Source organism: Syngnathus leptorhynchus, chromosome 17 (genome assembly GCF_054491065.1).
Source record: "Syngnathus leptorhynchus isolate UIUO chromosome 17, UIUO_Slep, whole genome shotgun sequence".
Lineage (NCBI taxonomy): Eukaryota > Metazoa > Chordata > Actinopteri > Syngnathiformes > Syngnathidae > Syngnathus > Syngnathus leptorhynchus.
In genome coordinates, this window is record NC_141211.1 from 1,276,707 (window position 1) to 1,302,888 (window position 26,182).

General features: G+C 41.7%; 4 protein-coding genes across 4 annotated transcripts; 3 read left to right on the forward strand and 1 right to left on the reverse strand.

The window, feature by feature from the left end:
- The first annotated feature begins 2,234 nt into the window (after positions 1 to 2,234).
- Positions 2,235 to 11,251, forward strand: samsn1b (SAM domain, SH3 domain and nuclear localisation signals 1b). The gene is made up of 16 exons (XM_085936614.1): positions 2,235 to 2,282; positions 2,607 to 2,711; positions 6,720 to 6,851; positions 7,051 to 7,094; positions 7,175 to 7,215; positions 7,309 to 7,383; positions 7,915 to 7,991; positions 8,478 to 8,616; positions 8,691 to 9,046; positions 9,352 to 9,426; positions 9,510 to 9,602; positions 9,704 to 9,827; positions 9,937 to 10,082; positions 10,308 to 10,496; positions 10,585 to 10,738; positions 10,966 to 11,251. The coding sequence occupies exons 1-16, from the start codon at positions 2,235 to 2,237 to the stop codon at positions 11,160 to 11,162; spliced, it is 1,995 nt and encodes a 664-aa protein (XP_085792740.1). The 3' UTR covers positions 11,163 to 11,251.
- A 563-nt stretch (positions 11,252 to 11,814) lies between these two features.
- On the reverse strand, positions 11,815 to 17,300 carry gdpd5a (glycerophosphodiester phosphodiesterase domain containing 5a). Its single transcript, XM_085936725.1, has 16 exons — positions 17,130 to 17,300; positions 16,052 to 16,226; positions 15,528 to 15,631; positions 15,364 to 15,457; positions 15,222 to 15,281; positions 15,054 to 15,152; positions 14,869 to 14,962; positions 14,540 to 14,685; positions 14,349 to 14,431; positions 14,130 to 14,280; positions 13,848 to 14,069; positions 13,558 to 13,703; positions 13,340 to 13,487; positions 13,136 to 13,218; positions 12,559 to 12,671; positions 11,815 to 12,491 (listed from the first exon to the last, which is right to left on the reverse strand). The coding sequence occupies exons 2-16, from the start codon at positions 16,166 to 16,168 to the stop codon at positions 12,382 to 12,384; spliced, it is 1,770 nt and encodes a 589-aa protein (XP_085792851.1). The 5' UTR covers positions 16,169 to 16,226; positions 17,130 to 17,300; the 3' UTR covers positions 11,815 to 12,381.
- A 1,722-nt stretch (positions 17,301 to 19,022) lies between these two features.
- On the forward strand, positions 19,023 to 21,837 carry LOC147042879 (serpin H1-like). The gene is made up of 5 exons (XM_085936095.1): positions 19,023 to 19,168; positions 19,813 to 20,417; positions 20,683 to 20,781; positions 20,870 to 21,102; positions 21,169 to 21,837. The coding sequence occupies exons 2-5, from the start codon at positions 19,823 to 19,825 to the stop codon at positions 21,469 to 21,471; spliced, it is 1,230 nt and encodes a 409-aa protein (XP_085792221.1). The 5' UTR covers positions 19,023 to 19,168; positions 19,813 to 19,822; the 3' UTR covers positions 21,472 to 21,837.
- A 144-nt stretch (positions 21,838 to 21,981) lies between these two features.
- acer3 (alkaline ceramidase 3) lies at positions 21,982 to 25,912 on the forward strand. Its single transcript, XM_085936098.1, has 11 exons — positions 21,982 to 22,178; positions 23,244 to 23,354; positions 23,428 to 23,480; positions 23,597 to 23,649; positions 23,744 to 23,825; positions 23,894 to 23,929; positions 24,110 to 24,168; positions 24,257 to 24,358; positions 24,455 to 24,559; positions 24,634 to 24,679; positions 24,807 to 25,912. The coding sequence occupies exons 1-11, from the start codon at positions 22,076 to 22,078 to the stop codon at positions 24,858 to 24,860; spliced, it is 804 nt and encodes a 267-aa protein (XP_085792224.1). The 5' UTR covers positions 21,982 to 22,075; the 3' UTR covers positions 24,861 to 25,912.
- Positions 25,913 to 26,182: the final 270 nt, after the last annotated feature.

Genomic DNA, 26,182 nt, shown 5'->3' on the forward strand with positions numbered 1-26,182 from the left:
CATTCTGGTGAGGTTGCCAGTCAACAAGGTAATCATGTCTTCTTCAAAGTACACTATGTGATCTACAACACTACCACACTGGCCAGAAACATTATTCTTAATATAATAATAATTGAAGTAGTATTTATTCATTGGGTTAAGTTCAGCAACAGGTGGATTTTTTTTCTGAAACCTCGTGGCTATACTGTAAAACTGGTAAAACCTATTTGGGAAAAAACACACCATAAATGATCTGGGAGGGGCAGCTGTTGAGAAAAAACTAAAAAAATAAATATATATTAAAAAAAAAAACACACTGAAAATAGGAATATACAGTACATATTTGCATTCGCATGGCAGGTGATTAAGAACTGAAATGCATCCATAAAAAAAAAAGGATTATTTCTATTCCCATCATTTGAACTCATTTCAACTTTTCACCGTCTCCTTTCGCTCGTCACGTTTGTTGTTGGTAACAAACAACCCCTTAGGGTGGCTGGAGGATCACACTTGGTAGCAGGGCCAAGAGCCACGGATGGCTCAAATGCAAATGACTGCATCAAGTGAAGAAGTGCTGTACTAACAAAGGACCTGAGGGAGAGGTGAACAATGTTTCACAGAGGTCAGGTTAAGAAGGGGATGGCCGGCCGCTGGCTGCATTAAATCCCATCCCGACATATTTCAGCGTGTCCTTAGGCCTCGCCAAGCATATGGGGTCAATACGGGCCAGTCATTTGTGGCGAGGTTATCAATTTAACGCTGGCCTTTACAAGTTTACACACGGGCGACTGCAGCTAGCATCTGAATTCCTTTTTGTAAAAAGGATTCGACGCGTGACCATGTCTGATCCAGTCCGACCACAATTGCACAAAGAGGGTGGAGGAAGTGAATAGTTTCTCACACAGCCTGATTCTGTTACGCCACTCACTACCTTGACTCCAATCCCCGTCAGTACCTTGCAGACACAACAGCAAGGTGGGAAAATATTGGCCTTGACAAAGAAGTCAGGTGCAACACATGACCACCGGATGGTAGTTATGACTTTTATACTGTAGTCTTCCGAGAAATGCTCGAAGCGGGCCCCGCTATATGAGGACATGGCCACTGTCAAGGTTGAGTGACGTTAACGGGGGCCAGATAACTCTGTCGCAAGCTGTTGAGTTTTCCTTTAGCTTATAGGCAGAACATGTTCCTGAGTGGCACAGGGTCACCCTGATCTCTGATGACTCCTGTCCTCCTCCCTCCTTTTCCCCTCTCCTTGTCTATGTGTTTTGTGATGTTATCTTAAAGTGGCCTCCCACTCACTGCTGTTCCCTGAACAGCGCCTCATTGTTTTTGTCCCAGCAGGCCTTTACAAATTGCTATGAGCGAATGCGGATGTTGATCTTTGGTGGATCTGTTCGAGGCCAATTATACATGTACATTTTCATTTGATACCAATTTGTCTCTGTTTGTCATTTTACAAAGAACAGAAAGTTTGACCTTCTTTTGGGACAATGGCTTTGCTTCCAGCTGTGTGCCTTCCCATCACTACACATTCCGGTGTCACTTGCCCCCCCCCCCCGTTAGGTCTGTTTATTTTCAATTCTGATCATGCAAGGTACTAGGTTCCACACAAATCAAGTACACCTTCAGATGTCGTTTCTCCGCAGGGGGGCTGAGTGATGGAGGAGAATATGCGGCGCCTCCTCATGAGGGCTCCGAAATTGATGTGGCCTTTTGGCTCTGGAGAGGGTGACCTTAAAAAAAAATCAAAAACACTCAGCAAGCGGCGCAGCCACTGTCTCGCTGCTGATCAATCTTGTACTCAGCCTCCCTCAATGCTATTCAGAGTCAGGAAGCTGTCAAAGACCAAGTGCTCTTGGCTTTGAATTCTTCATATGTGCGAGCGGGTACGGAGATAAAGTGCAATTGGTTGAATATTGAGAGAATGTCTAGTGCATAACTACATTAGAGTCGGATAGTGAGACAGCACTGATGGAGAAAGAAAGCCATTAGAGAGGTATGAAGTGGCAGACACCTCCGGAATTCAAATGTCCCATAAGCTAGTGCTATCTGATACGCCTTTTGATACAGTTTTGCCTTCTTGGGCGGCAAAAACACTGCAGAGAGAGGAAATCAGAAAATTATCAGAAAATAACACCAATATATTGTAAATAATATCAATTAAAATGGTTTTAAACGACGAATGGAAATACAAATATGAGGCAGTGTGATGGAATAATTGTGAGCAGATCCCATTCACATTGTCCAAAATGAATGTTCAATTGAGTAGCGAAACTCGATGGATCGAGAACAACGATGTAAGTGCAGGGACAAACTACTTGCCAGCAAAACTTTCTTTGACTTTATTTTTCTCATCCGGTCGGGGGTGTTCAATGCACTACCAAAGGATTTGGAAGAAACAAAAGAGAGTACAGAGAGTGATCACGTCGTCCACTGGGAAGGAGCCAAGTGTTGCGGAAGAAACAGGGCACGTTCAGGAAGTATGCCTCAAATGTGTATCAAACATCCGCAACGCAAGCATCAGGACAAACAGGCTCGGTCCCTATAGTCCATTACCTCAACCCGCATGTGGCTCCGCCTCCCCCTCCCACCGTGACCCTGTCATTCTGTGGGGCTTTTAGCGACTCATTACTCCCGTCACCTATCTGCCACGACTCACCATCCCTCCACCTGTTCGTTCCCCTCATCCCGTCTTCCCCGCAGCTCGGCTCCCCGATGATGTCAAGGTAGGCCACGTGATGAGTCTCGCGCACACACTCCTGACCTTTCGTTGCACCTTAAGGAAAGAAGGATTTTTCGTCCCTCTCGTGACGGGGCGCCGGACGGGGAAGAAGGGGGGGGGGGGCTTGTGCTGCCAAGGCGCAGAGTGTCATGCATGACCCCCAGTTGGCCCGCGGGCTGACAGGAGGCACAACTGCTATTTGTTGTCTGAAAGAGCTTTGAGGAAGATGTCAGGGGCTATCTTTGTGGCATATCACCTGCCCCCTGAGACCTCTGTATACACTTCACCTTCACCTTCCAAACACTTGACAGATGATATGTATCTCATCCATAAGAGCAGTGGTGGCCCCGTGGAAATGGTAAAAATGGCACCAATGTTTCACGTTTGGATTCTCAGAAGTATAAGTGGGATTATGTTGGTGATAAGTGACAGTTACTTTCATTTGGAATGTGTAGGTTGTTGTACATAAGTCCTACTTTTTTTCCACAGCGCCTGCCTGACAATGACAAACCCCTTTGTCAGTGACAGGGGCTTTGTAGAGATTTATATGGCTATGCGGGGATTTTTTTAATTGACATTATCCAGAACAATGGAGCATACTAAGGGATGGAACTAGGTCACAAACGTATTATCCATTTGATGTTTTTGACAAGACTTTTATCCTATTCTATCTTTAGATGCAAAGGAAGCATTTCATTATTTGGGTCTTTGATGTTTGCTTATGCAGCTGCTGAAAAGCACATCTTGTTGTTCAAGTGAAACCAAAACCTTGTAAAAGAGGAAATCTTCTGCCCATAGACACATTGAAGCCATTTTTATGCCTGGATAAGTGTCGCACTTATTTGACTTGAGATTTTGTTTCCATTCATTTTGCAAACTCCCAAATGATTGAGCATCAGATGTTGGCCAGGTTGAAAGCATAGCTGGTGAACTCTGGGTCACGATGGAGCAAAGGCCATTTAGGGCTAAGAGTAGAAGCAGTGACCAAAAAGTCTCTGACAATCTAGCCGCAATCGCACATCCGCTGAGCCAGCCTCGTTACATTTCTCAGTGTGTCTATAAGTTTAACGACCTACAGTGACACAATAGATTAGTTTGAAGAGGAGTAAACAGAGAGTTGGGGAAAAGGTTTCCACATCCCTTGGCGGGGGGCAGACAAGAAGAACTATGCAAGCCAAACCAAAAATAAAGACAGTGGACTTAAGCTTACTTAAGGCTGGATTTTGTCAATGAACATTTCATTTCAATGTTCTGTTTCATTATTTTGGTTTTATTTCTATCTTTTATGTTGAATTATTTTGTGACTTTTCCATCCGACCCTGGGGCTTTAAAGTTGCTATCAAACGGCAATAGATTCCCGAGTTGTTGTCAGAGCAACATCTAAAGCAGCGTCATTGTTTGTTTGGTCGTTGATATGGACCAATGTCAGCTATCTCTGGAGGGCCTTCTTCAGTTCCGTGCCCTAGGCAATTGACTGGCCCTGGTGTCACGTCCTCTTTGTGACATGACTCCAACCTCATGGTTGAAGGGTGAATATGGCCCCTGGGACACATGACTGGAAGATGGCTTTGTGAGAGTGACATTTAGGATAGAAGTGGCTTGAAGAATGACACTGCTGTGCCAACACATGGTGCCAATGTCAGCCTGATCTAACCTAGTCCTGAAAATCCTGATGAGCCCCCCCCCCGCCCAAGATTTTACCAGACATAAAAGTGGCTTGTTTGCTTAAGGGGTGATTTAGCTGGGTGGATTTTAAATATAAAAGCCACAATGATGCTTGGTCTATATTTAGTTTTTTTTTTTTTTTTTTTTTTTTTACAAGACATTCACAGTCTGCAATTGTTACCCTGATTGGGTACGCTTAACATTTGAGATCTACTTTGAATACGAACACGACTTTTTCTTTCCATTTCCAGCCACAAGTGTGAATCACTTCAGGCTCATTTTAAAATGATTACTCCAATCATTTTCCCACTATTTCAAAAAGGGAGGAGAGCCATATGTATCATACCCAGGCTGAGAAGAGATATTCATGTCCAGAATGCTCTGGGAAATAGTATTTGTATGATATAGGTCATAACAGCTCTCAATGTCAGCGCAGCACAAAATCCAATTATCTTAGTCATACATGACACGCCGACCTTTGACTTAACATTCAAATGGCGTCGAGCCGTGGGAGGTATGAAAAATAGTATTTCTTTTGGACTCTAAGCTTATCTTGAACCGGAGCCCTATTTATATAAGCTCCGTGTTGTGTCCTTCATCACTCATGGCAACTTCAACTCCCAAGGAGAATGGAGATCAGATAGGGAGGTCCAGCATCAAGGAGAGGGAAGCCATTTAAAGGTGACATTTTAGTCAACACAGCAGATGCTGCCAATCTGTCTTTCCTTGGCTCCGTCTTGTGCACTCCTATCACTTTCTCTCGCTCTCTGCCTTGCCACGGCTCTTTCTCATTCACCATCCCCCTTGTGCTGACGAGGCAAAGAGGCACCGGCGTAATAAAAGGAAGCACTAATGAAAGGTCAGCGGGGTCACCGTACACGCATACCTTCGGCGGGTCGTTTACTGTATTCCGAGGGGACGGACCGTTTCACTTTTTGACTGGGACGAGAGGTTGTCAAAAGTTCAAAAGGTTGCAAGAAAGGTCAACGGGTCACCACCTCCGGCTTGAGATTCTGTACATCACCGAGTCAGAGGTCAACGCAGGAATGCCAGGATAAACTAGAGCTTGGACGCAGGGTCAAAGGTGTTGCCTCCAGCTCCTCTATGAAAAACATGGCGGAATTTGAACTCAAACTAGAGGTCAAACTGTGACCACAGCAGGTATAGGCAGAGATGTAATATTGTCATTTTGTGCAGTGAAGGGCGTATTACATGATGGAGCATATTTCATTCGTACTGTCAAAAAGGAATTAGAGTCTTTAATTAAGGTGCAAGAATGTACTGAATAAAATTTATGCAAGTAATATACAGCAAGATCCCACGGCGGCCATTCTTACCAACACTCAAAGCAGTAAAAGGTGCAAGAGGAGAAAAAAGAGCAAATCTTTATAGAATGGAAATAAACCCATTCGGAGCCTCGAGAGATGAAGTTAACAGATTCGACTTTGTTACCTGTATTATCTCAAGAGAGAGACAAAAGCAAGAATTGATCTCAATTCAATCAGAGGTAGTCAACAGTGAGGGCAGTGGTGGAAATTCAAAGGGGAGGACACTGCCATCTTCTGGAAGATTTACAAATGCCCAAATCCACCTGAAATAGAAAATGCCATATTGTTGGATGATTTTTTTCATCTTGTTCAATTGTAAAGTCTACAATCACCCACATCTCCAAGGTCTTATATCCCACCATTTCTTTTCTTTTACTAATTGTAATATTTAAACCTTTAGAGACAAAAAGCACAGTGGATTACATTTAACTTTATTGGAAAAACAATGCAAGAAACTTTGACCGCTAGGAGTCCTTGATTGTAATCATTTCAGACAAAAAGGCCGCTTGTTGATTGTTTTGTTGCAACGGGTGGCCCGGACTGTGTTGGACTCACTGCATCTATTGGATTAGGGAGGGATTTTAAACTGGGATTAGGCTATGGGGCTGCAGGCAGCATGGGGTGGGTGAGCATGTGTGAGCCTTTACATCACTGAGATGTGTGAAAGTAGTCAGACATTTTTCTTTTTGCTCCACTTGGCTTGACTGTCTCGGCCACAGCGATTGATGAATCATGAATCTGTTTTGCTTCACTCTGGTAAGAATCACCCTTTGCAGAACAAATATATATTGTAATACTCAAAAGATAATCCTTGTAGCGATAAAGAGGAGCTGCAAACCTATTGTTGACACGAATCTCTCTTGTATGCTGTTTCGTAAGATTAATCCAAAAACAAAGACTAGCTACAATATTATGACCACTTGCCGATTTAAACTAGTGTATTTTTTGTCTTTACATTAAGTGCTATGATTCATAATAATAACAATAATGAATACTGACTGTTTTTGGTTTGTCTTCAGGATGGCTCCTCAGAGAGCATCTATGAAGCAGCCCACGATTCATCACTGAGTGACGCGTTACCCAAGTACCAGTGCAGCCCTCTTCTAAGGCGTAGAGCTCAATGGACTGGCTCAGATCCAAACATTAGTTATGTAAGTTGATCACACCACTCACAAATCAGTCAAACTGCGCTATTGCATAATAAGGGCAGATTTACTTCACGTTAAAAATATCTAAAAAAAAAAAAAAAAAAAAAATCCACGTTGATCCAGACCAGATAGTAGCAGGCATTATTGAAACAATTCATTCTTTTTTTATATTTGAACTTCATTTGGGTTTTTTCCCCCCAAGGTCCAAACATTAAATAATGTACGATTAAAAAGAAACAATAGAAGGTATGTGCATCTTTTTATTAGGGCAAGCCAGCGGAGCTAAGTCAACTATTATCCAACTTTTTCTCTGAATATTTTTGCAGGTCCTGTATCCCAACTTCAGCAATCGAAAACGAAACATCAGGTTAGTGGAAAGTATTTACTCTCTTTAATAATGTTTATCTTTTGAATCACATGTTGCATAAAGAGTTTTGGTAAACGGTGTTTTCTCTTACAGAAACTGATTATACTTGTTGGACAGCATCGGGTCTCGGAAATGATGTTCATGATCAGGAGACAGAACTAAGGACAGGTAGGTGAAGATTTATTGAAATGACATCAGCTTTGAGTACAGCCATTAAGAGATTGATTACACACACACACACACACACACACACACACACACACACACACACACACACACACACACACACACACACACACACACACACACACACACACACACACACACACACACACACACACACACACACACACACACACACACACACACACACACACACACACACACACACACACACACACACACACACACACACACACACACACACACACACACACACACACACACACACACACACACACACACACACACACACACACACACACACACACACACACACACACACACACACACACACACACACACACACACACACACACACACACACACACACACACACACACACACACACACACACACACACACACACACACACACACACACACACACACACACACACACACACACACACACACACACACACACACACACACACTGTCTAAATGAGTTCCTTCCTGATCTTTACATGGACATCAAAAGTCAGCCGTCAAAGCAGCGATGAAGATCCAACAAAGGAGCTGAAGTCTGGAAAGGCGAAAGATACTCTACCAATTCAGGTCAAAAAAGGATTCCACTCAATTTTTTATTTTCAGAGAGACGTTAAAAGTCCCATTTTGTAATGTCACTCAAAGACAACTCATTGGAATTCTTCACCTGGCTGAGCAGTTTAGCTTTGCGTAATCCTTTGCTCACATGATGCCAGGCCTGCAGGTAGCAATGCCCGTCCGTCCGTCCGTCCCAGCGCACGTGTGCTCGCACGTGATGTTTGTCCTCTACGTGTCCGAGTAGTGAAAAGACGCTCCCGCAAATGTTACTTTGACTTCTTTAATCTCCTGATGTTTGAAAACAACTGAAGGCAGGGCAAGCATGCGAGTGAAGGTACTGTCTGCCAAATCAGATTCAGTCTTCTCTTTAATCTCTTTTAATCTTCTTTAAAGGACCCCGCACCTAACTCTTTTCACATGGCCAATAGTCTTGAAGAAAAATGACAACACTAGTCTTCATGTCATGCTCACTCAAGTGTGAACCCTATGATATTCCAGAGTGGGAAAAGTGCAGAAGAGAAAGATGGAGCGCTGACTTGCACAGCAAGAAGATTGAAGATATTTCATGATTTGGTGCAAGCCAAAAAAAGAAATCAGGATGCTTCTGGAAAAGGAAAGAACCGGCCTAATAAGAGCAGTGAGTATTTGACTTTTCTAATCCGTATTGGGACAGCATTATTGTTGTTCTAATACAAATCGACTTGTTGCCAGATAATTCATCACACGCGTTAAGTAACAGCAACCCGGTGTTGACCTGCATCGGCCTCGGAAAACGGACTGAGAAAAAGTCTCAGCAAGAAGAAGTAAAAAACCCCAATGAGGATTTAAGGACTAAATGTGCTTGGAAGCCATCTGACTGTTCTCAGGCCTGTTCGCCTTTCCATCCTACGTGCCACCGACCTGGACACGAGGCGCCGTGGCTTTGCGCTGGCAACTTGTTGCCTCCTCAGGCAACGGAATGGGAACGCTTTGAAAGTCTGATTCGGGAACTGGACAGAAAAGAATTGGAACTTTCATCAGCCACAATTGCACATTCAACCATAGATATTCAACCCACACAAGACAAAGTAAGATTTCATGCTATTGTGTACATTAGATGATGTTCAACTCTCTCTTACAGGTATGTAACAGGCTATAAATGGCTTTTATATATAGATTAGATAGATCACATTGTACAAAATATGATTATAAGATGGATATATTTGAAGTTTGAACTAAAGTAACCCTTTTAATCTAAAGACTGGATGGTTTTTGGAGGTTGACCTAGATTCAGAACAGAAATGAAAAAAAAAGAAACAAATGCCAAGGAATACATCATTTGGGCAGCTGTGGTCCATCTGTCATAGCATTTAATCTCCCACTTCCTCTACAGTTGATCAAATTTGGAGATTTTCACACCCGGACGGCGCTGTCGACCTTGATGAAATCACATGAGACGCGCTCTTTGGTAAGTAAGTGTTTACTTTACCTACCCATCCTGAAAGTGTGCATTGTGACCATGAGCTCTCTTTTACCGTTTGTTTGGAAAAGCTGGAAAAGAATGGATCCAAACAAAGCCAGAGCCAGACTGAGGACCCACCACGGGCTGACACCACAGCGGAGAAAGAACTTACAGCTGGCATCGTACGTCCACAAATCCATCCATCCATCTATTTTATCTGACTGCCACGACCGGAAAAAAACGAGAATCTTGGCGATAAAGAAAAAGTTTCTTTTCATTGCAGCGTGTCGACACCCCAAAAGCAGAATCGAAGAAGAGAGAATCTGGTGTCGGAAGGATACTCGCTGAAGGATGCAAGCTCTCCAGTAATTCAATGGAAAGCCTCTATAGTAGACAAAGTTCTTCAAGTAAGAATACAAGAAAAATCAGTCCAATTGGAATCACTGGCCAACTGCAATTTTTTTTCTTCTTAATCTAAATCCCACTTGATCATTTGATTGTAATTTCCCATTTCAGGTGGAGTCACAAGTGATTGTTCCAGTAACAGAGACAGTCTCCGGCTGGAGGATGAGCTCGTTTGCACAAGACAATTCTGCAGTCGAGCCAGAGTCCATACAGAGTTTATGCCGAGTCCATATGACACAGAATCCCTCAAACTCAAGGTATTCAACTCAAACAAGTGAAGAAATATTCATCAATAAACAGTAGCTATTATAAATATAATCATAGGAAGAAAATATTTGATTATACTATTGCAGTGCGATATGATAAATCAATGTACAATTACAGAATAAACATTATGATAGGTATCGAATAAATCAATGATTGTAATCAAAATGTCAATCTTCCCAATTGAATGTCCACACTATGAATAACTTGTGATTCAGGTTGGTGACGTGATTGACATCATCCACAAGCGCCCCGTGGGAATATGGACTGGCATGCTGAACAACAAAATAGGCACCTTTAAATTCATCTACGTGGACGAGTTAACGGAGGAAGTTCCCGAGACACACAAAGCAAGACAACAATCTCGATCGACTATCCATGAAGTGTTGAGGCGCCTCAGTTTGGAGGTTTACTTTAATTTTTTTTTTAATGCCCAAAACATTTGATATCACTGAGTACTTTGCTGACTAGAATTGTATGCACTTGTATCGGCAGGAATATTCCACTTCTCTGCAGCAGAATGGCTATCAAACTGTAGATGACTTAATGAGGCTGAAGGAGCATCACCTGACAAAACTGAAAGTGACGGATCCGGAGCACAGGCATCGTCTGCTCGCTGCTGTCCAGTCCTTGCAACAACTGCGTCACAGTGAGTAGTCAGGAAAAGAAAAAGGACTTCATTCCGTTTCAATCAAATGCTTTGACCTCGTTTTGGAATGTTGACACCATACAAATTCTTTGCTATTTTTAAATGCAATTTTAAGGCTAACAACTTAGTCCACTCGAAACCATAACACCTCTGAATATGAAAGCGACAGGCTTAATAAACAAAACAAAAAAAAGACTTGCTCACCTATGCAACGCTCTTCACCACAGCTAATTGTCACTTGGAGAAGGAACCCAATCAAGAGGCCAAGACCACCAGCGAGAACACCAAAGGAGACACAAATGCCTGCCTGAGAGACTCAGGCTGCCACATGACCTCTGACAGCACTGACATCAGCCGAGAGGACACAGAGCTTCAATTTCCTTGCGAACCTGTTCACATGACAGCTTCGTCAAATGAGATCTAGTGGCCCCAACCAATGTTTAGATTTACTTGCATTAACGTAATTAGAAACATTGTACAGGGCCATGCTCATGTTGAGCTTTGACTCCCAACCCCAACAATGTAACATTTATGTTTGCACAAATAAAATATTTTATGTATTTTATGTCATGATCAATTATTGGAAAAAATATCAGAAAAAAATGACCGAATGACATCAGAATGCAGTCAAAGTTCAATTCATCTGATACAACAACTCAAAATACATCCACACGGAGTCAAAATAGAAAGCGCAGAAAGACTGCTGCGAAGCGAGGGCATCATAGACACACAATAATGTCAAAGACGGTTTATAATTTGGGTGTCATCTCAAGTTTACCGCTTTTCTGTGTCCGACGTTTCCATAGATTGAAGGAAGTAAACCCTCCATGAAACCAAGTCTCTCGGCAAAATCTTCGCTCCGGGTAATAAAGATGGCGGATTGGAGAAACCGTTTGGCTGCACCCATTTTACCTTGATTGCTAGTGCCGCCCCAAGGACAAAAATGCAAAACGGATAAAACTCAATGCAGTCAAAATATCCCCCAAACAGATTATAAAAGTATAAAGTTTATTTAAAAGCTAAAAAAAAAAGTGGATTTGTGGATATGTCAAAAGAACAGGCTGAACAACTTCCAGTGCACGTCATCGCTTTTATTAACACCTTCGCTGCTCAAAGTGGCAAAACAGGTGAAAATGCAAATCCTAATTATTATTATAATAACAATGACAAAAACTCTTCCTTAATATTGAACCCATATCGGTTTCAAGGCATCCACGTGAAAGATGTCACTATTCAATATCTTTCAAACATTGTGGTATGGCAGAAAAGAGGCAGTAATATCATCTGATACTGACAATTCAAAGCATACCCTCAATATTCTATTTATACATTTCCTAAAAGCAAAAAAAACACCACACTGGAAAGTCTTTCATAATGGAAGAATATTTAAAATATGTTCTATTTACATCAATGTATCATACATAGATAACAATACACAGTCCACTTTTTAAACACAGAATATATTGAAAAAGAAAATACATTCAACCTTAAAAATACTTTTTAAAAAAAAAACTATTTCAAAACAATAGCTTTGCTTGCATGTATGCATCCTAACAATTTGGAAATGTTATTCCAACAAGTGCAATATACCCAACGTGTATTAGAGACACCTGGACTATAATAGAAAACACTACAATAGTCATCTAGCATCCCATTTGTTCCGTGTGAAATGAGTTTCCGTGAGAGTATCTCGCATTGCCATTCTCGGGATACAACGACAGCTCCTCTGTACTTGTTAGCCCATTGTTGAGTTCTGAAAGACAGATATACATTAATTTTAATAACAAAAAAAAACCAGATTCACTCTATAGCTGTACTACCTGAAACAATGAGCTTCTCCTTCATGATGTTGACATCCCGATTAGATCGAAGCGGCACAGCGCTCAGCATGATCTGCTCGGGGTTACAGTTCTGCATCCCACTCATCCTCCACCTGTTCGATGTTTCAACAACACATATATTACAAGCACGCATCTGATGCGCACAAAATTGTCGTATGTGCATAAGAGGTCAAACTCTGGTGAAAGGAGGACAAACAAGGAGAAAGAAACAAAGACAGGGCAAGGCAGCTGGAGCCGTTACCTGATCATATGATAGCTGACAGATGCCAGGGGGCAGCGGAGGAAGGTTGCATGCAGATCACACAAAATAAGGGCATCAGAGGAGAAAGACAGACAGACAGAAAGAAAGAGGACAGGGGGGAAAGAGGTGAGAGCGTAGAGGTGAAACATAAAAACATTGACAAGATAAAAGAGGGGTAGTGAAGCTTTTAAAGCAGTAGAGTCTTCTTTTGTAAAGTGAAATAAGGTCGGTGGAGTCAGAAACAATAACAAATAATTTGACATGATTGCTAAAACCATAAACAGTATTAACGTCCCCCGCACAATGCGTACTTACTTCTGAAAACTGAAAATGATTATGACCACAGCAAGTGAGAGAAGATCTGAGGCGATCCAGATGAAGCGGTAAGCATTCTGACTCTGAAAGGGGGAGCAAAAAAATAATAATTAAGCGCTTACCAGACAATATCACTAGAGAAGGCTCTCAACAAATATGTCAGTGTGTGACCTTGTTGCAATGGCAGCCATGAGAGTTGTTTACCATGAGCCAGATGGGGTAAGGCACCTTTCGGAGGACTTGGGGGGCATCAGAGGAGACGGAAGGCACCCCGCTACACCACAGAAGCGAGTACAGCCACGGCTGGTTCACTGGGAAGACGGTCACGCTCACGTTGTTGGCCAGATACTCCCTGCAAGTTCAGTCATTTGACCATTTGGATTCTTGCCAATTGTTTATTCATTCTAAAGTTCATTCCTTACTGTAACTCTTTGTGGCTGGCCTTGCTGTAGTGAAGTGTCAGGCTTGTAATGCCCCTTTGCCTTATCTCTGCCACTGACAGCTTCTCATTTGAGGTCTGCCGGAAGCCCCGAAGCCTCCCCTTGTCCGTGTCAGGGGTCCATGTCACCTGGCAAAAACACACGTCAGACAGAAAGTGCCTCATCAGATGGAATCCATTTTTATTTACGTTCACGTCATTTTGAATGATTACGAAATCAATATGGCGGCCCCACACCAGCCGTATGATGTTAAGATTATTTCCAGTCCTCACCCTCTTGTGGGAAATGCCAGCTTTCTGCACAGCCCACATTGTGTCCGTGAACCAACTCCGAGAGCGAGGGTGGCCCGCGGGGGGCCTTCGGACGTTGAGAAGCGCCGAGCCGTTGGCTCTGAGTGCCAGACGAAGCATTTCCAGCAAACTGCAAACCGTCTGGTTGACTATTCTGCTGCGATCCCTCCCGGTTAACGTCTCTACCGTCCAGTAGGGATCCCTCTAAGAACACAGATAGAAATGAGTTGCTATTTTTTAGTGTGTATCAGTGTGATCCTTTACCTCCAGAAACCAGCGACCTGCGTTAAGGGAACGTAACTCTGTCCAGTTGAAGAAAGCGGCATCGTCGTGCTGTCTATTGGGAAAAACCGCACTGACATCGGTGGTTCGTCTCAAGGTGTGATCTCGCATGAGGAATGGGACGCCATCCGCACTAGAGATAGAAAACTGACTCAAGACTTAAGACCAAGATGCAAATGTCTCAAATGGGAGTTGAATAACCTAAAAGTGACGTCAGCCTCCAGGGAGCTGGCTCCATGCTGTAGGGCTCTGTTGAAGGACACCATGGTGTTTTCCGGGGCCAGCTGAGAGATAAACAGACAACCTCATGATTATTATTACTTCATGATTTTATTTATCGCTACATATTATTTGATAACAGCGGCAACAAGAGCAAACAAATAAAACCTCACCATAGGAGCTCCTCGTCGGCCGATGACGTCTGGGCGAGGCCTGAGGTTGCGACTGTCCATTACGCAGGGGCAGGAGAATGTGAGCGGTGCCAAATAAAGGGCCATCAGAATGATGATGTAGGTGATTAACACCATCATCTGGAAATCTAAGACACAGGCGTGAGCTTTATGGATTATGCTTCATCAACAGGCTTAGCATGTGTTGGCTGGAGGAATTGTTAAACTGTTGAAATCCGACACGAGTAGATATGAAAAACATATCCACACACAAAAAGGATCATGTTGCTCTTCTACTTTCTGGTCTGGGTGAAATTGAAGCCAACGCTTACTCGATCTTTCTCTGCGAACAACGTAAGCGGCAACCAGCCAGCTAAGAGCTGTGACAGTTGTGAGAGCGCCAATGTGAAGGAATGGTGCTGTGAACTAAAATAAGAACACAAAATAAGTGACAGTAAAATCTGTTTGTGGCCATAATAAACAATTCCAATGAATTTTGTTTGGAGTAGAAACAAACCTGCAGAGACACTAGCAGGACGTCCCACTCATCCGCCCATATGTCATCAACAGACACAACACCAGAGATAGTAGTGACAAGTGTAGCCAGCACTCCCATCTGACATAAGGGGACAAGCAACGATGAGCTCATTCCAAATAAAGAAAAGCTATATAGAACTCACTACACCTTGTGGAGCCAGTAGAGATTAAGCTGTTGTCCCAAGGATATGTGGAAAAATGCCAAGATCTGATGAAGAAAAATTGGGGGTTTTTTTTTGGTATGAATGTTGATTATTATTTATTTATGATGTTTATTCAGGCCCTCTCACCACCAAGACTGAAACGTAGCTGAACCCCACGGTGGTGCTTGCAAGGATGGGGATAGTCTCATCCCTCCATTCGCCGGAGCGGTTATACACTGACCTGCAATTTCAACAGAATCAAATGAGATCACGCTCATGATGATCATTTCAAAATAAAAAAGCGGACTCACCAGTTGAACTCGTCAAAATCATTTTGAGCCGCCAACCAGAAGTAGGCCCAAATAAGAAGCAGGAGAAAGGAGCTGCACAAGATGATAAACCACAAACATTCCCACTGTAAAAAAAGAAAGTCAAATAAATAAATCAGAATCATAAAATACATTCAAAAAAGTACAAGAAAAATCAAATAAAATGAAGAATAATCATGGGGGGGAAAAGTGATATTTAACACAAGAGCTTTGTGCATTTGCAATTGTATGGCTTCTTCAAATGTGTTTGTTAAACAAACATGCTATGAAGGAGGGCTTGTCCAGCACTCAAGGACTCGCTCACTCAATAGTTAACAGGATCAGGAGGTAATTCCATGTGAGAGGAGAGCGAGGCAATGATAGGCCACTTAACACATCCTGTTGTCAGCTTTGGTAACCTCACCCTTTTCCACCAGCTTATGTAAGACACTGGGAGGTAATTTGAAGAGAAACTTGGTCATCCAGATTGAGTGCAAAACACAAATATATGAAAAGTCCGCTCTTACCCTGGAGGTGTCGTCTTGCGAGCGCTGGTAGCGTTTCCAACGACAACCATAGATGCCAGTGACAAAGGACACAAGCACTTGCTTTTCGTAGACCTGTAAGGGTTGGTGTTTCACCATGCTCCTTTAGCCACAACGCACCACCAGTTTCTTAGCATTCCACACACACCTGGGAACCCTGAAGAACACCAAAAAGGTGGTGCACCACCACCATCGTTTACAAAATACACAAATGACCGAATGATTTTTTTGGGACATATTTGTGCCTGTATTTATTTAAAGTGTAGATAGAGTAATAGAAAACAAATGACCTTGTAACTTCATGTTAGGAAAGGTTTGTTTAACACAAAACAAGATTGTGATGACAACACTAGACTTTGTTTGGGGTAAAAACCTCAGAGTGGGGAAAGCGAAATACACGGTGAAATTTAAAGGTGGGTGTGATACAATTGAAATGAAGGTGTAATAATAATAATAATAATAATAATAATAATAATAATAATAAATTATATTACAGTGTTTCCAAACTGTAAATAATGCCACCACTATTTGCAACCAAATGAGTAGGAATGGATGGAATAATGAAGAATATGAATCATTGTTAACCAAGACTCAAGAAGATCAATGACTGAGAAAAAAGACTATTATATCAGTCTGGTCATTTATTTCTGTCACTGTCACTTTTTTTTTAGTCTTTCATTATTCACCCCTTCATAAAAATTGTATTAGGGATGTTCAATAATAGCACTTTTTGTCTAGACTGATGTCTGGATTTAGATTAGCGAGTACCGATGCATCTAGTGCTTTTGAAAGAACAATGTCAGATTTTTTTTCAGAATATTTTATACTTGGATTCAATTGCTATCTACGTGTGATGACGTCATGAACGAAATATTTATTTAAAAAGATGTACATAGAACATCAGCCATTCATTTTCATAATGCATGCATGCATTTAATCTCTTTTCACTCACTGATCTATTCATCAGCACATGTTGAGGTCTGATAGAGTAAAACATCATGAAAACCAAATTGCAAAATTCAAATTCTAGCAAGAACCATCAATGAGAAGCAAATCTTACCTCAAAACAGATTCAAGCCCTCGGGTGTTGTTGACATGACGTGGTTATTTCAAAGTTGCTCCAGTGAGCCCCAAAACGCTCACACAAAGAGTTGGAAAGGCAGCATTCATCTGTTTTCTGATAATCTTTTGTGAAATAGCTGTTGCTCTGGAGACAGACGCAACTGCACTTCTCATTTGCGCCTAATCCGCTCCTCCGTAGGGGGGGGAGGGGGAGGAGCTATGGCGCACACAATTTACTCTCGTTAGATAAGATTATATTGAAATTAAAACATTTACTTGATTCAGTGGTAAAGGATTTATTCCATGTTATTTCTTTTGTAAGTCTCTTCACGCAGGAAAGTATATGATTATAAATAATATGATATATAGTGATTGTATTTTCCCATATTTCAACCTTAATTGGAGTCAAAGAAAACATGTCAATGTATTGACAAATTGGCTGATCTGTTTCATGAATGAGGTGGAGATTGTTCTTCCTGTCACTTTTGAATGTTGAACGGAGGTAATAATTCGTATCAAAATTCTGAGAGCATTCAGGGATTTCTTGTGTTGTGAGCCAAGTTAAAAGTGCACAATGGAATGTTTAATAACAGAGACGTTATTTCATTAAACATCACTGTAGGGGGGTTACATACCAAACAGCTAGAGTAGTTGAGTCAGCTAGTCTTGTAAAAGATCTATTCCGAGTCAGAGATTAACCCTTAGCTTTACGTCAGATCCTTCTAATCCCAAACATTGTACATGCACCAGTGAGGGCCACTTCACGGTCTGTGGGACTCAAGTCAGTAGTGTCAATTAAAGCAATGTAATAACGCTTTTCTTCTTTTGGGTTGCTTGCCGGTCAACTGCAGACTGTCCTAGTGGACTTTGGGCGAGTTAAACCATAGACCAAAATGATTCACATTAACATTAGAGACAATTACCCAAACATGCATGATGATGATGATGATAATCATAATAATGATGTTGATGAATGATAACAATGTGGAACTGCATTAGTAATACTGCAAAATTGACTCAATTTATTCATTGCTCTCTGTGGACCTCTAGTGGTAATATTAATCGAGCCAGCAGAGGGCGCTTGAAACTTTTCTACATCCCCGGAAAACGAAAACAAAGTAATTCATTCAAATCTGTTGTGTGCGTCCAGTTTAATTCAGTTGGAAATATAAAAGCAGAAATTTAAAATGCAACAACTGCAAAGAATTGTCGTAAATATAAGTCACTTTCAGTTCTGGCTCTTCACCTTTGCCCTCCACATCTGGGCTGAATAATGCAAGCTATAGCTGGGTGGTGAGTGCGAACAAAGAGGCAACGACAAGGCCTTGGCTTTTCCAGCTAGAAAAGCTGTGATCATCTGAAGGACAATTTGTCAATGAAAACGATTTCAAAACACATTTAGTCGCAAGGCCTGATGTAGTTAAACACAAAGAAATAAGATGCATGTGAACAGTAGCAGTCTACCGGACACACATCCGCTTCTTCTGCAACTTCCTGCATGTCCTGCTTGAAAAATCCACAACAACGCCTGCAGTCGGGGGGGGATGGGCACAGTGGGAAAAAAAATGTTCACTTCCCAAAGTTCGTATTCCCAGCTGGAAGAATCCATACTCAAGAGGCTTGGGAATGAATACATTCCATGAATAAAGTCAACTTCATGTTTTGGTTGAACACATTTGTTTGGGGATTTTGTCTTTGTTGTTGTATTTTGGGAAGCTCTGACAGTTATCATTGCTTTGTCCTACAAAAAAGAATCCAGCGTGTCTGACTGCTCTTGTAGTCCAGCAATTGAGGGTTTTAGGACCTGGTGGAGGGGGGAGGATTCTTCTCCTCCTGCCCTTGGATACATGGGCGGGACATCCTGGAAACAAGACTCCAGCGCAGGGATTTTTGTTCACTGAAAACTGAGTTGGAATCCTGCAACTCTTTCACCAACATTTGACTTCAGAAAAAAACAAAAAACATTTGAAACAGTCCCACTTGTGTTTGGAAACAGATTTGGAGCAAGTGTTGGAATTACTGAAAAAGCCTAATAAGGTAAGATACAAGTATAAATAGAGGGAGGGGATCGAGTATTGTGAGGGGTGTTATTGCCCAGGCATGCATGTGGAAAGAGATCACAAGTTGAGATTTAAAATATGCACGAGTGATGCCATTGTAAGCTACTGAATGTGGCATTTGTGAAATATTCGACAATGAAAATGGAGTTGAAGCACACAGCATGGTCAGAGCTTTGAGATTCCAATCACTTTGACTACATTTGAAATATTTTGCACATATTTTGTCTTTGTATGACTCTTCAAATGGTTTTCCAGAAATGTGATTCTTGATTATAATCGTCTCAGCTCATAAAAAATTAATAATAATAATAGTTGAGACCTGAGACCTAAATTGACCTGGGTTTGGGCTATGCACCCAGCTGCTGTCTACGTGGCTGTTATGTAATACTTTTCTAGAGAGATCTTTGAATTGCATGTCTAACCCACTATCCCAGATCTTATTTTCTAAATATATCAATATATATATAAATATACATTTGCTGTAATTGTGCTTTTTCTAATTGACTTGTGTATTCCTAAACATGAACACCATTTTGTGCCTTCAGTGAAATTGAATTTTTCAAATATTCTACAATTCATTCGGCCTTTAATCCTTTCATCTTCATGTCTTCTCACTTGTAGACTTTTCGCCATGTGGATACATTTGGTAGCGCTGGCCCTCCTGGCCACAGCAGCATCGGCCGCCACGGCCGAATCCGCCGACAAAGTCCTGAGTAAAGCCGCCACCACGTTGGCTGACAACAGCGCCGACTTAGCGTTCAGTCTTTACCAAGATATGGCAAAGGAGAAGAATGTGGAAAACATCCTCATTTCTCCTGTGGTGGTGGCCTCCTCATTGGGTCTGGTGGCCCTTGGAGGAAAAGCCTCGACTGCTTCTCAGGTCAAAAGTGTTCTGAATGCAGCCAAAGTGACAAACGAGCAGCTGCATTCCGGCTTGGCCGAGCTCCTGAGCGAGGTGAGCGACCCCGAGGCACGTAACGTCACCTGGAAGATGAGCAAGCATCTGTATGGACCCAACACTGTTAAATTTGTGGATGCCTTTGTGAAAAGCAGCAAAAAACATTACAATTGTGACAACTCCAAAGTGAACTTCAAAGATAAGAAAAGTGTTTTGAATGCCATCAACGAACGGGCTGCTAAGTCCACTGATGGCAAAGTCCCTGAAGTCACAAAGGTTGTAGAACAGACTGATGGTGCCATGATCATCGACGCTATGTTTTTCAAACGTAAGTCGAAATATTGCTCATAGTATTTGATCCATTTATCTTCTATGCAGCTTCTTCTCACTTGGGTCACGGATGCGCTGGAACCAACCTAGCTGACTTTGGGGTGCAGGTTACCTCATCAAAACCAATTCAATAGCCAAACCATTTTCTTTTTTCTCTTATTCGATGGAGGCTATGCCCCGTGACCCGACGTCAGATAAGCGGAAGATGGATGGATGGTTTAACGGATATTAGAATTTCCTTTTTTTTTTTTTTTTTTTAAAAGCTCACTGGGATGAGCAGTTCCATCCCAAGATGGTTGACAAGCGTGGATTCATGGCCTCCCATAGCCACACTGTTTCAATAGAGATGATGCACCGCACAGGTAGAATTCAACAGCATCTTATGAAATGTCTGGATTTGAAATATGCTTGGATTTGGATTCACCGCAATTTTATCATTTGTTTTTCCAGGCTTTTACGACTTCTACGACGACACGAGCAATAATGTGTTGATTCTGAGCATGCCGCTGGCTCATAAGAAGTCTACTGTGGTGTTTATCATGCCGCATCAAGTGGAAAGTCTGGAGAGAGTTGAGAAAATGTTCAACAAGAAGCAGCTGGATAGTTGGCTGAGTAAGCTGCAGCAGTCACCAGTGGCTTTGTCAATGCCCAAAGTTAGCATGGAAGTCAGTCACAACTTGCAGGTACGTAATTCTCATCAACTTCATTTGAAATAGTTCATCCTGCATGATCTGTCCATTCCTCCTTAGAAACATCTTGAGAAGTTGGGCCTGACAGAGGCAGTGAACAAATCCAAAGCAGACTTGTCCAACATCTCTGGGAAAAAGGACCTCTACCTGTCCAGCATCTTCCATGCAGCCACCATGGAACTGTCCACGGAAGGAAATGAGATGGACACTAGCATATTTAGCTCTGACAAGCTGAAGTCCCCCAAACTTTTTTATGTCGACCATCCTTTCATCTTCTTGGTCAAGGACAAGAAGACCAACTCCATCCTGTTTATTGGCAGGATGGTCAGGCCAAAGGGAGAAAAGATGAGGGATGAATTATAACCACATGCTGACTTGTCTTTATTTCCATGCGTGTGTGTGAGTGTGCGTGTGTGCATGCGTGTGTGAGAGATAGTTAGTTAGTTAAGTACATTCCTGTCACACACTGATACCATTCCACAAGCATTTGAAAAGGAGTGTCATCCTTTAAGACGGTATCATTGGTGCAACGTTGTCAAATGACTTTGAATACAATTTACTTGAATACAATTTTTAAAAAAGGTCAGTGTGCCAGTCTAATATGGTTCCGGATGCGGCCCTGTCAAATACAGTTTGAATTTTGAAAAGATAATGAAGCTTCCTTGTTTGTCGACATTTCAAATTATTTTTTGTCTTCACAATGTCCCATAAGCACCTTTTCAATTTGAATGAGAAACAAAAGATTTGGCGACCTCTAGTGTACAGTATGCATAGCACTGGCGAGCAGTACACGTCAAATGACACTAGAGGGACGTCGAGCAATGACGTCACAAGCCCCAATGCGCTGACCTGCTTCCCATCTCCAGCTGTCATAGGCCGCGTACGCGCACCGGGGATGGGACTACAAATCCGTTAGTGGCCGCACGAATTCCTCCGCCGCTCGCTCGCTCGCTCGCCCGTTCCCATCATGGCTCCCTCGTTGGACAGGCACGGATACTGGGGGCGGCCCACTTCCACGCTCGACTGGTGTGAAGAGAATTATGTCGTCTCATACTACATCGCCGAATTCTGTGAGTAACACAACACGATATGTTCATTGTCAACACAATGCATGTGTTTTTTTTTTTTAATTTGTCATGGAAATGCGATGCATATTCCCACCAGTCCGGTTTCCGTCCCACGCAGAAACATGCGCTGCTTCTATTTGCTCCACTAGGTGCATTTATGCTGTATTCCTATTCCCCATGATTTCAATGCACATGTCATTTCCGCTCATTGGTAAACGTGCACGCTGCGACCATGACACAAAGAAAGCAAAAACCTTCCTGCAAAAAGAAAAAAACTGGTTTCTCAAGAAACAATAGCAGCAGGATCTGAACTGGCTCGGATGTTCTTCTTGATAACAGCCCATTCTTAACAATCCATTGTTGACTACACTTGGTCACTTTATTAGATACACCTATGCACCATTGGCAATTATGCAACCACTTAGTGCCCAACCACGCATCTAGAAAAATAGAAATAACTACCACCCTCATCAAAGTGTGCAAGTATAGTAATGGTACCCAAAATTGGATTAAAAAAAAAAAAAACACGGTTTCCCCCCCTTTCTGTCAGTTGGATCTTTTGTTTATACGGATGACACAGGGATTGTGCTTCAGCATGGTAACGGTCATTCAGGTAACAATGACTACCTGGAATGCAGCGATAAGGAATATACTCCAAACCTTTGGCTTGAATCAAATGTGTGCCATTCTTCTACATGGTTCATTGCAAAGTAACCAAGTAGTTATGTGATACAGATAATAAATGTATCAGATCAGTCAGCTGCACTTCTAAGTCGAATGTGTCCGTTGAGAAAACACTCAAGGTGTTCTGCTTTTCAAACTGATAAGGTCTTGTTTGCACATCACCGCACCCAGGGAGAAACATGATTATTTTTTTTTAGATCTCCACTGCACTGACTCACTTGTAATAAATCAATCTAGTCTAAAGTTATTGATTGATTTAGCATACAAAGACAATGATAGAGTTGTACGATTTGAACTTTGTGGAAGTTTTCCTCAGCTAGCAAGGTTTTGTCATATGTCCTTGAACTGTCACCATCTTCATAATCTTGATGCACTTGTTTGCAGGGAACACTGTAAGCAACCTGATTATGATTCTTCCTCCCATTTGCGGGGCCATCCAGACATTTCGCCATGGCCTTGAGTTGTGCTACATCTTCTCTTTCCTTGGACTTGCAGGTCAGTCCTTTTCATGATTGTGTTTTAAAAAGTCATCGTAAGGCTCCAGCGACATTTTCCTTGTGTCACTCAGCTGTCGGTGTTGGTTCGTGGTGCTTCCACATGACACTGCTCTATGAGATGCAGGTATGCGAGTCGAAGTGATGGTCAGCGTTGCACAATCTAATCATTTATTTGAGAAGAAAAAATAAATAAATCGACGTCGATGACACAATACATGCTTTGTTGACTGCCATTTGCAGCTGCTGGACGAGTTGCCAATGATTTACAGCACGTGTGTCTTTGTCTACTGTCTGTAAGTGGCTACAGCTTTTAAAGATTCCTAATACAGTAGATAAAAATAAGATCTTTAGGAATAATAATCCATTTTATATGTGTTTTTTTTCTAGATATGAATGCTTCAAACAAGGGAACAGTATTAGCTGGTTTCCTGTAGCGTTATTATTGATCTTCAGCGTCACAGTAACTGTGGTGAGTATTTATTATTACATTGTTGGCTCTTGTTGCATTTTTCCAAAATGGATTTTTTTTTGTTGCAGGTCTATTTACAGTGGAAGGAACCAGTGTTTCACCAAGTGAGTTTGTGTGATCTTGCTTGTTTGCTTTTGGGGCTGAGTGTGCCTTCACTTTCTTGTACTTCTTAAATAAACATCCTTCCCTGCCATTGACGGCTATAAACGCCAAAGCTTCTATCTTCCAATGAGCAGAGCTAACGATGAATAGATCTGCTTTTCAGAATGACTTGTCTTTTTCAGGTCATGTACGGCGCTTTAGTCGCGTGTCTGGTGCTGCGATCGGTCTTCATTGTTACATGGTAAGTTGGCCGAGTCGATTATTTGCATTGGAAATCACGTCTCATCAATATTCCGGAAAAAACAATATGGCTTTTGTCTCATTTGTAGGGTGTACCCGTGGTTACGGCCTTTGTGTTACACCTCCTTGGGTGTATTTCTGTTGGGCTTTCTTCTGTGGAACATTGACAATATTTTCTGTGACTCGTTAAGGTGACTTTTTTTTTTTTTTTTTCAATGTGAGCAATGTATCGTCGCTCTCATTGCACTCGAGTTATTTTCGAAATCTTGTTGCTTACTGCGTGGTAGAGCCAGTAGACAAAGACTGCCCCCTGGTGTCGGAGTGGTGACGCAGTTCCATGCCTGGTGGCACATCTTCACAGGCTTGGGCTCGTATCTGCACATACTTCTCAGGTAAACGCCTCGCTCGGAGTACCGCTGTGATGAAACATGTCCAAGCCCATTCACATGTTGTTGTTTTTTTCCAGTTTGCAAATCAGAACAACCTACCTCAAGTACAGACCAAAAGTAAAGGTATGTTGATTATTATTGGCAAAGGTCCCCAAGTTTTTCTTCAGCTTGTTCACCTTCACAAGTCATCATTGATATGACCGTTTGCTGTATTTTCAAAAAATAATTTGCAAATGTCCCCTTTATTTAGTTTTTATGTGGAGTTTGGCCCACTCTTCATGTTGAACCACAAAGGACAAGCTGATATGAAGGGACGCTTGGCTATTAACCGGCAGCCAGCCGGTGTCGCCGGAGCTCAAGCCATCCATCGCTAGGGAGCAGTGTGGATGGACCCTTCCACCATGGCTCTGCAATGTTGAGCACTGAGTTTTATTGGAAATGCAACTTTTTTTTCTTTCTTTTAAAAACATAATTTATTAGCTTAGCCTTAATGTTTGTGTATATATTTTTAAATTAATTATACAAGAAATGCAAATATAATGTAAACTGAAATGGGAAAATGTGTTAGGGGTTATGGATGTCAAATATGATATGAGCAGAGGTGTGGCAAAACAAGTGAAGGGAGAGTGCCAGTTCAAACAGTGTTGTCGTGTCATTTTTAACGTAGAGCAATGTGAAACTCTAGGTCTGGGTTCAAGAATCATCTCATTTACTGACAGACTTTGATTTTCTTCAAAACACTACTGGTTTTTTTAGGTTCATAACAGTGACATTTTCATTGCCAAAGGGGAATTAAGAGTTCACAAATACCTAGAGAGCTAACAAACAAGGACCAATAGAATAAATGGAACATTTCAAATTCATTGCACCATGAAAAGAGGCCTTATTAGTTTTAGCCAAATGTTTCTGTTTTTACTGTGAAAGTAACCATGGAAAGAAAATTGCAACCCGGGCTTTGAAGTCAATTTGCTATTACTACATTGCACAACATCCTTTTAAGGCTATTTTCTGTTTTTAGATGTGCCGCTGACTCGTATGAGCACAATGTAAGACAAATATTCAGTTTGTGCCTCTAATCTTGACTGGAATGATAGCAAGTTGTATACGGTTGGAAAATTGGGTGCCTTATTACGTGGGTGTGCAGGTTAACCCACACTGCCTTGTTTGTTGCTATCAAAAAAAAAAAAATCTCATTGTACCTGGCTTTGTGTGGTGTGTTCTACTACTGATCATGTTATGCTGATGTTGACCAGAAAAACAAACTCTGCTTCCTGACTTTTTGTGCCAGTATTCAATGTTGTCCGCTGTTTGTTGGTAAATAAAAGAGAAAAGATGTCACTGATTATTGTCTGGTCTTAAGAAAGGTAAAGAAAAAAAAAATCAGTCCGTTCATTCTCTGGAACAGCCTGAAATCTTATACCTACACATTCCTAGTTTTATTCGTTATTTATTGAGATAGTGCATGCATTTGTATTTCAGACTATTCACTACCATTTTAATTATTGTGATTGTTCCTGCACCTTATTTAAAATTCCTTTGTTTCCTAAACCCAAATTTTAGCATTAAACGATACTACGTCTACTCATCAGTGCATTATCTTTTTTTTTTTTTTTTTTTAGATATCTG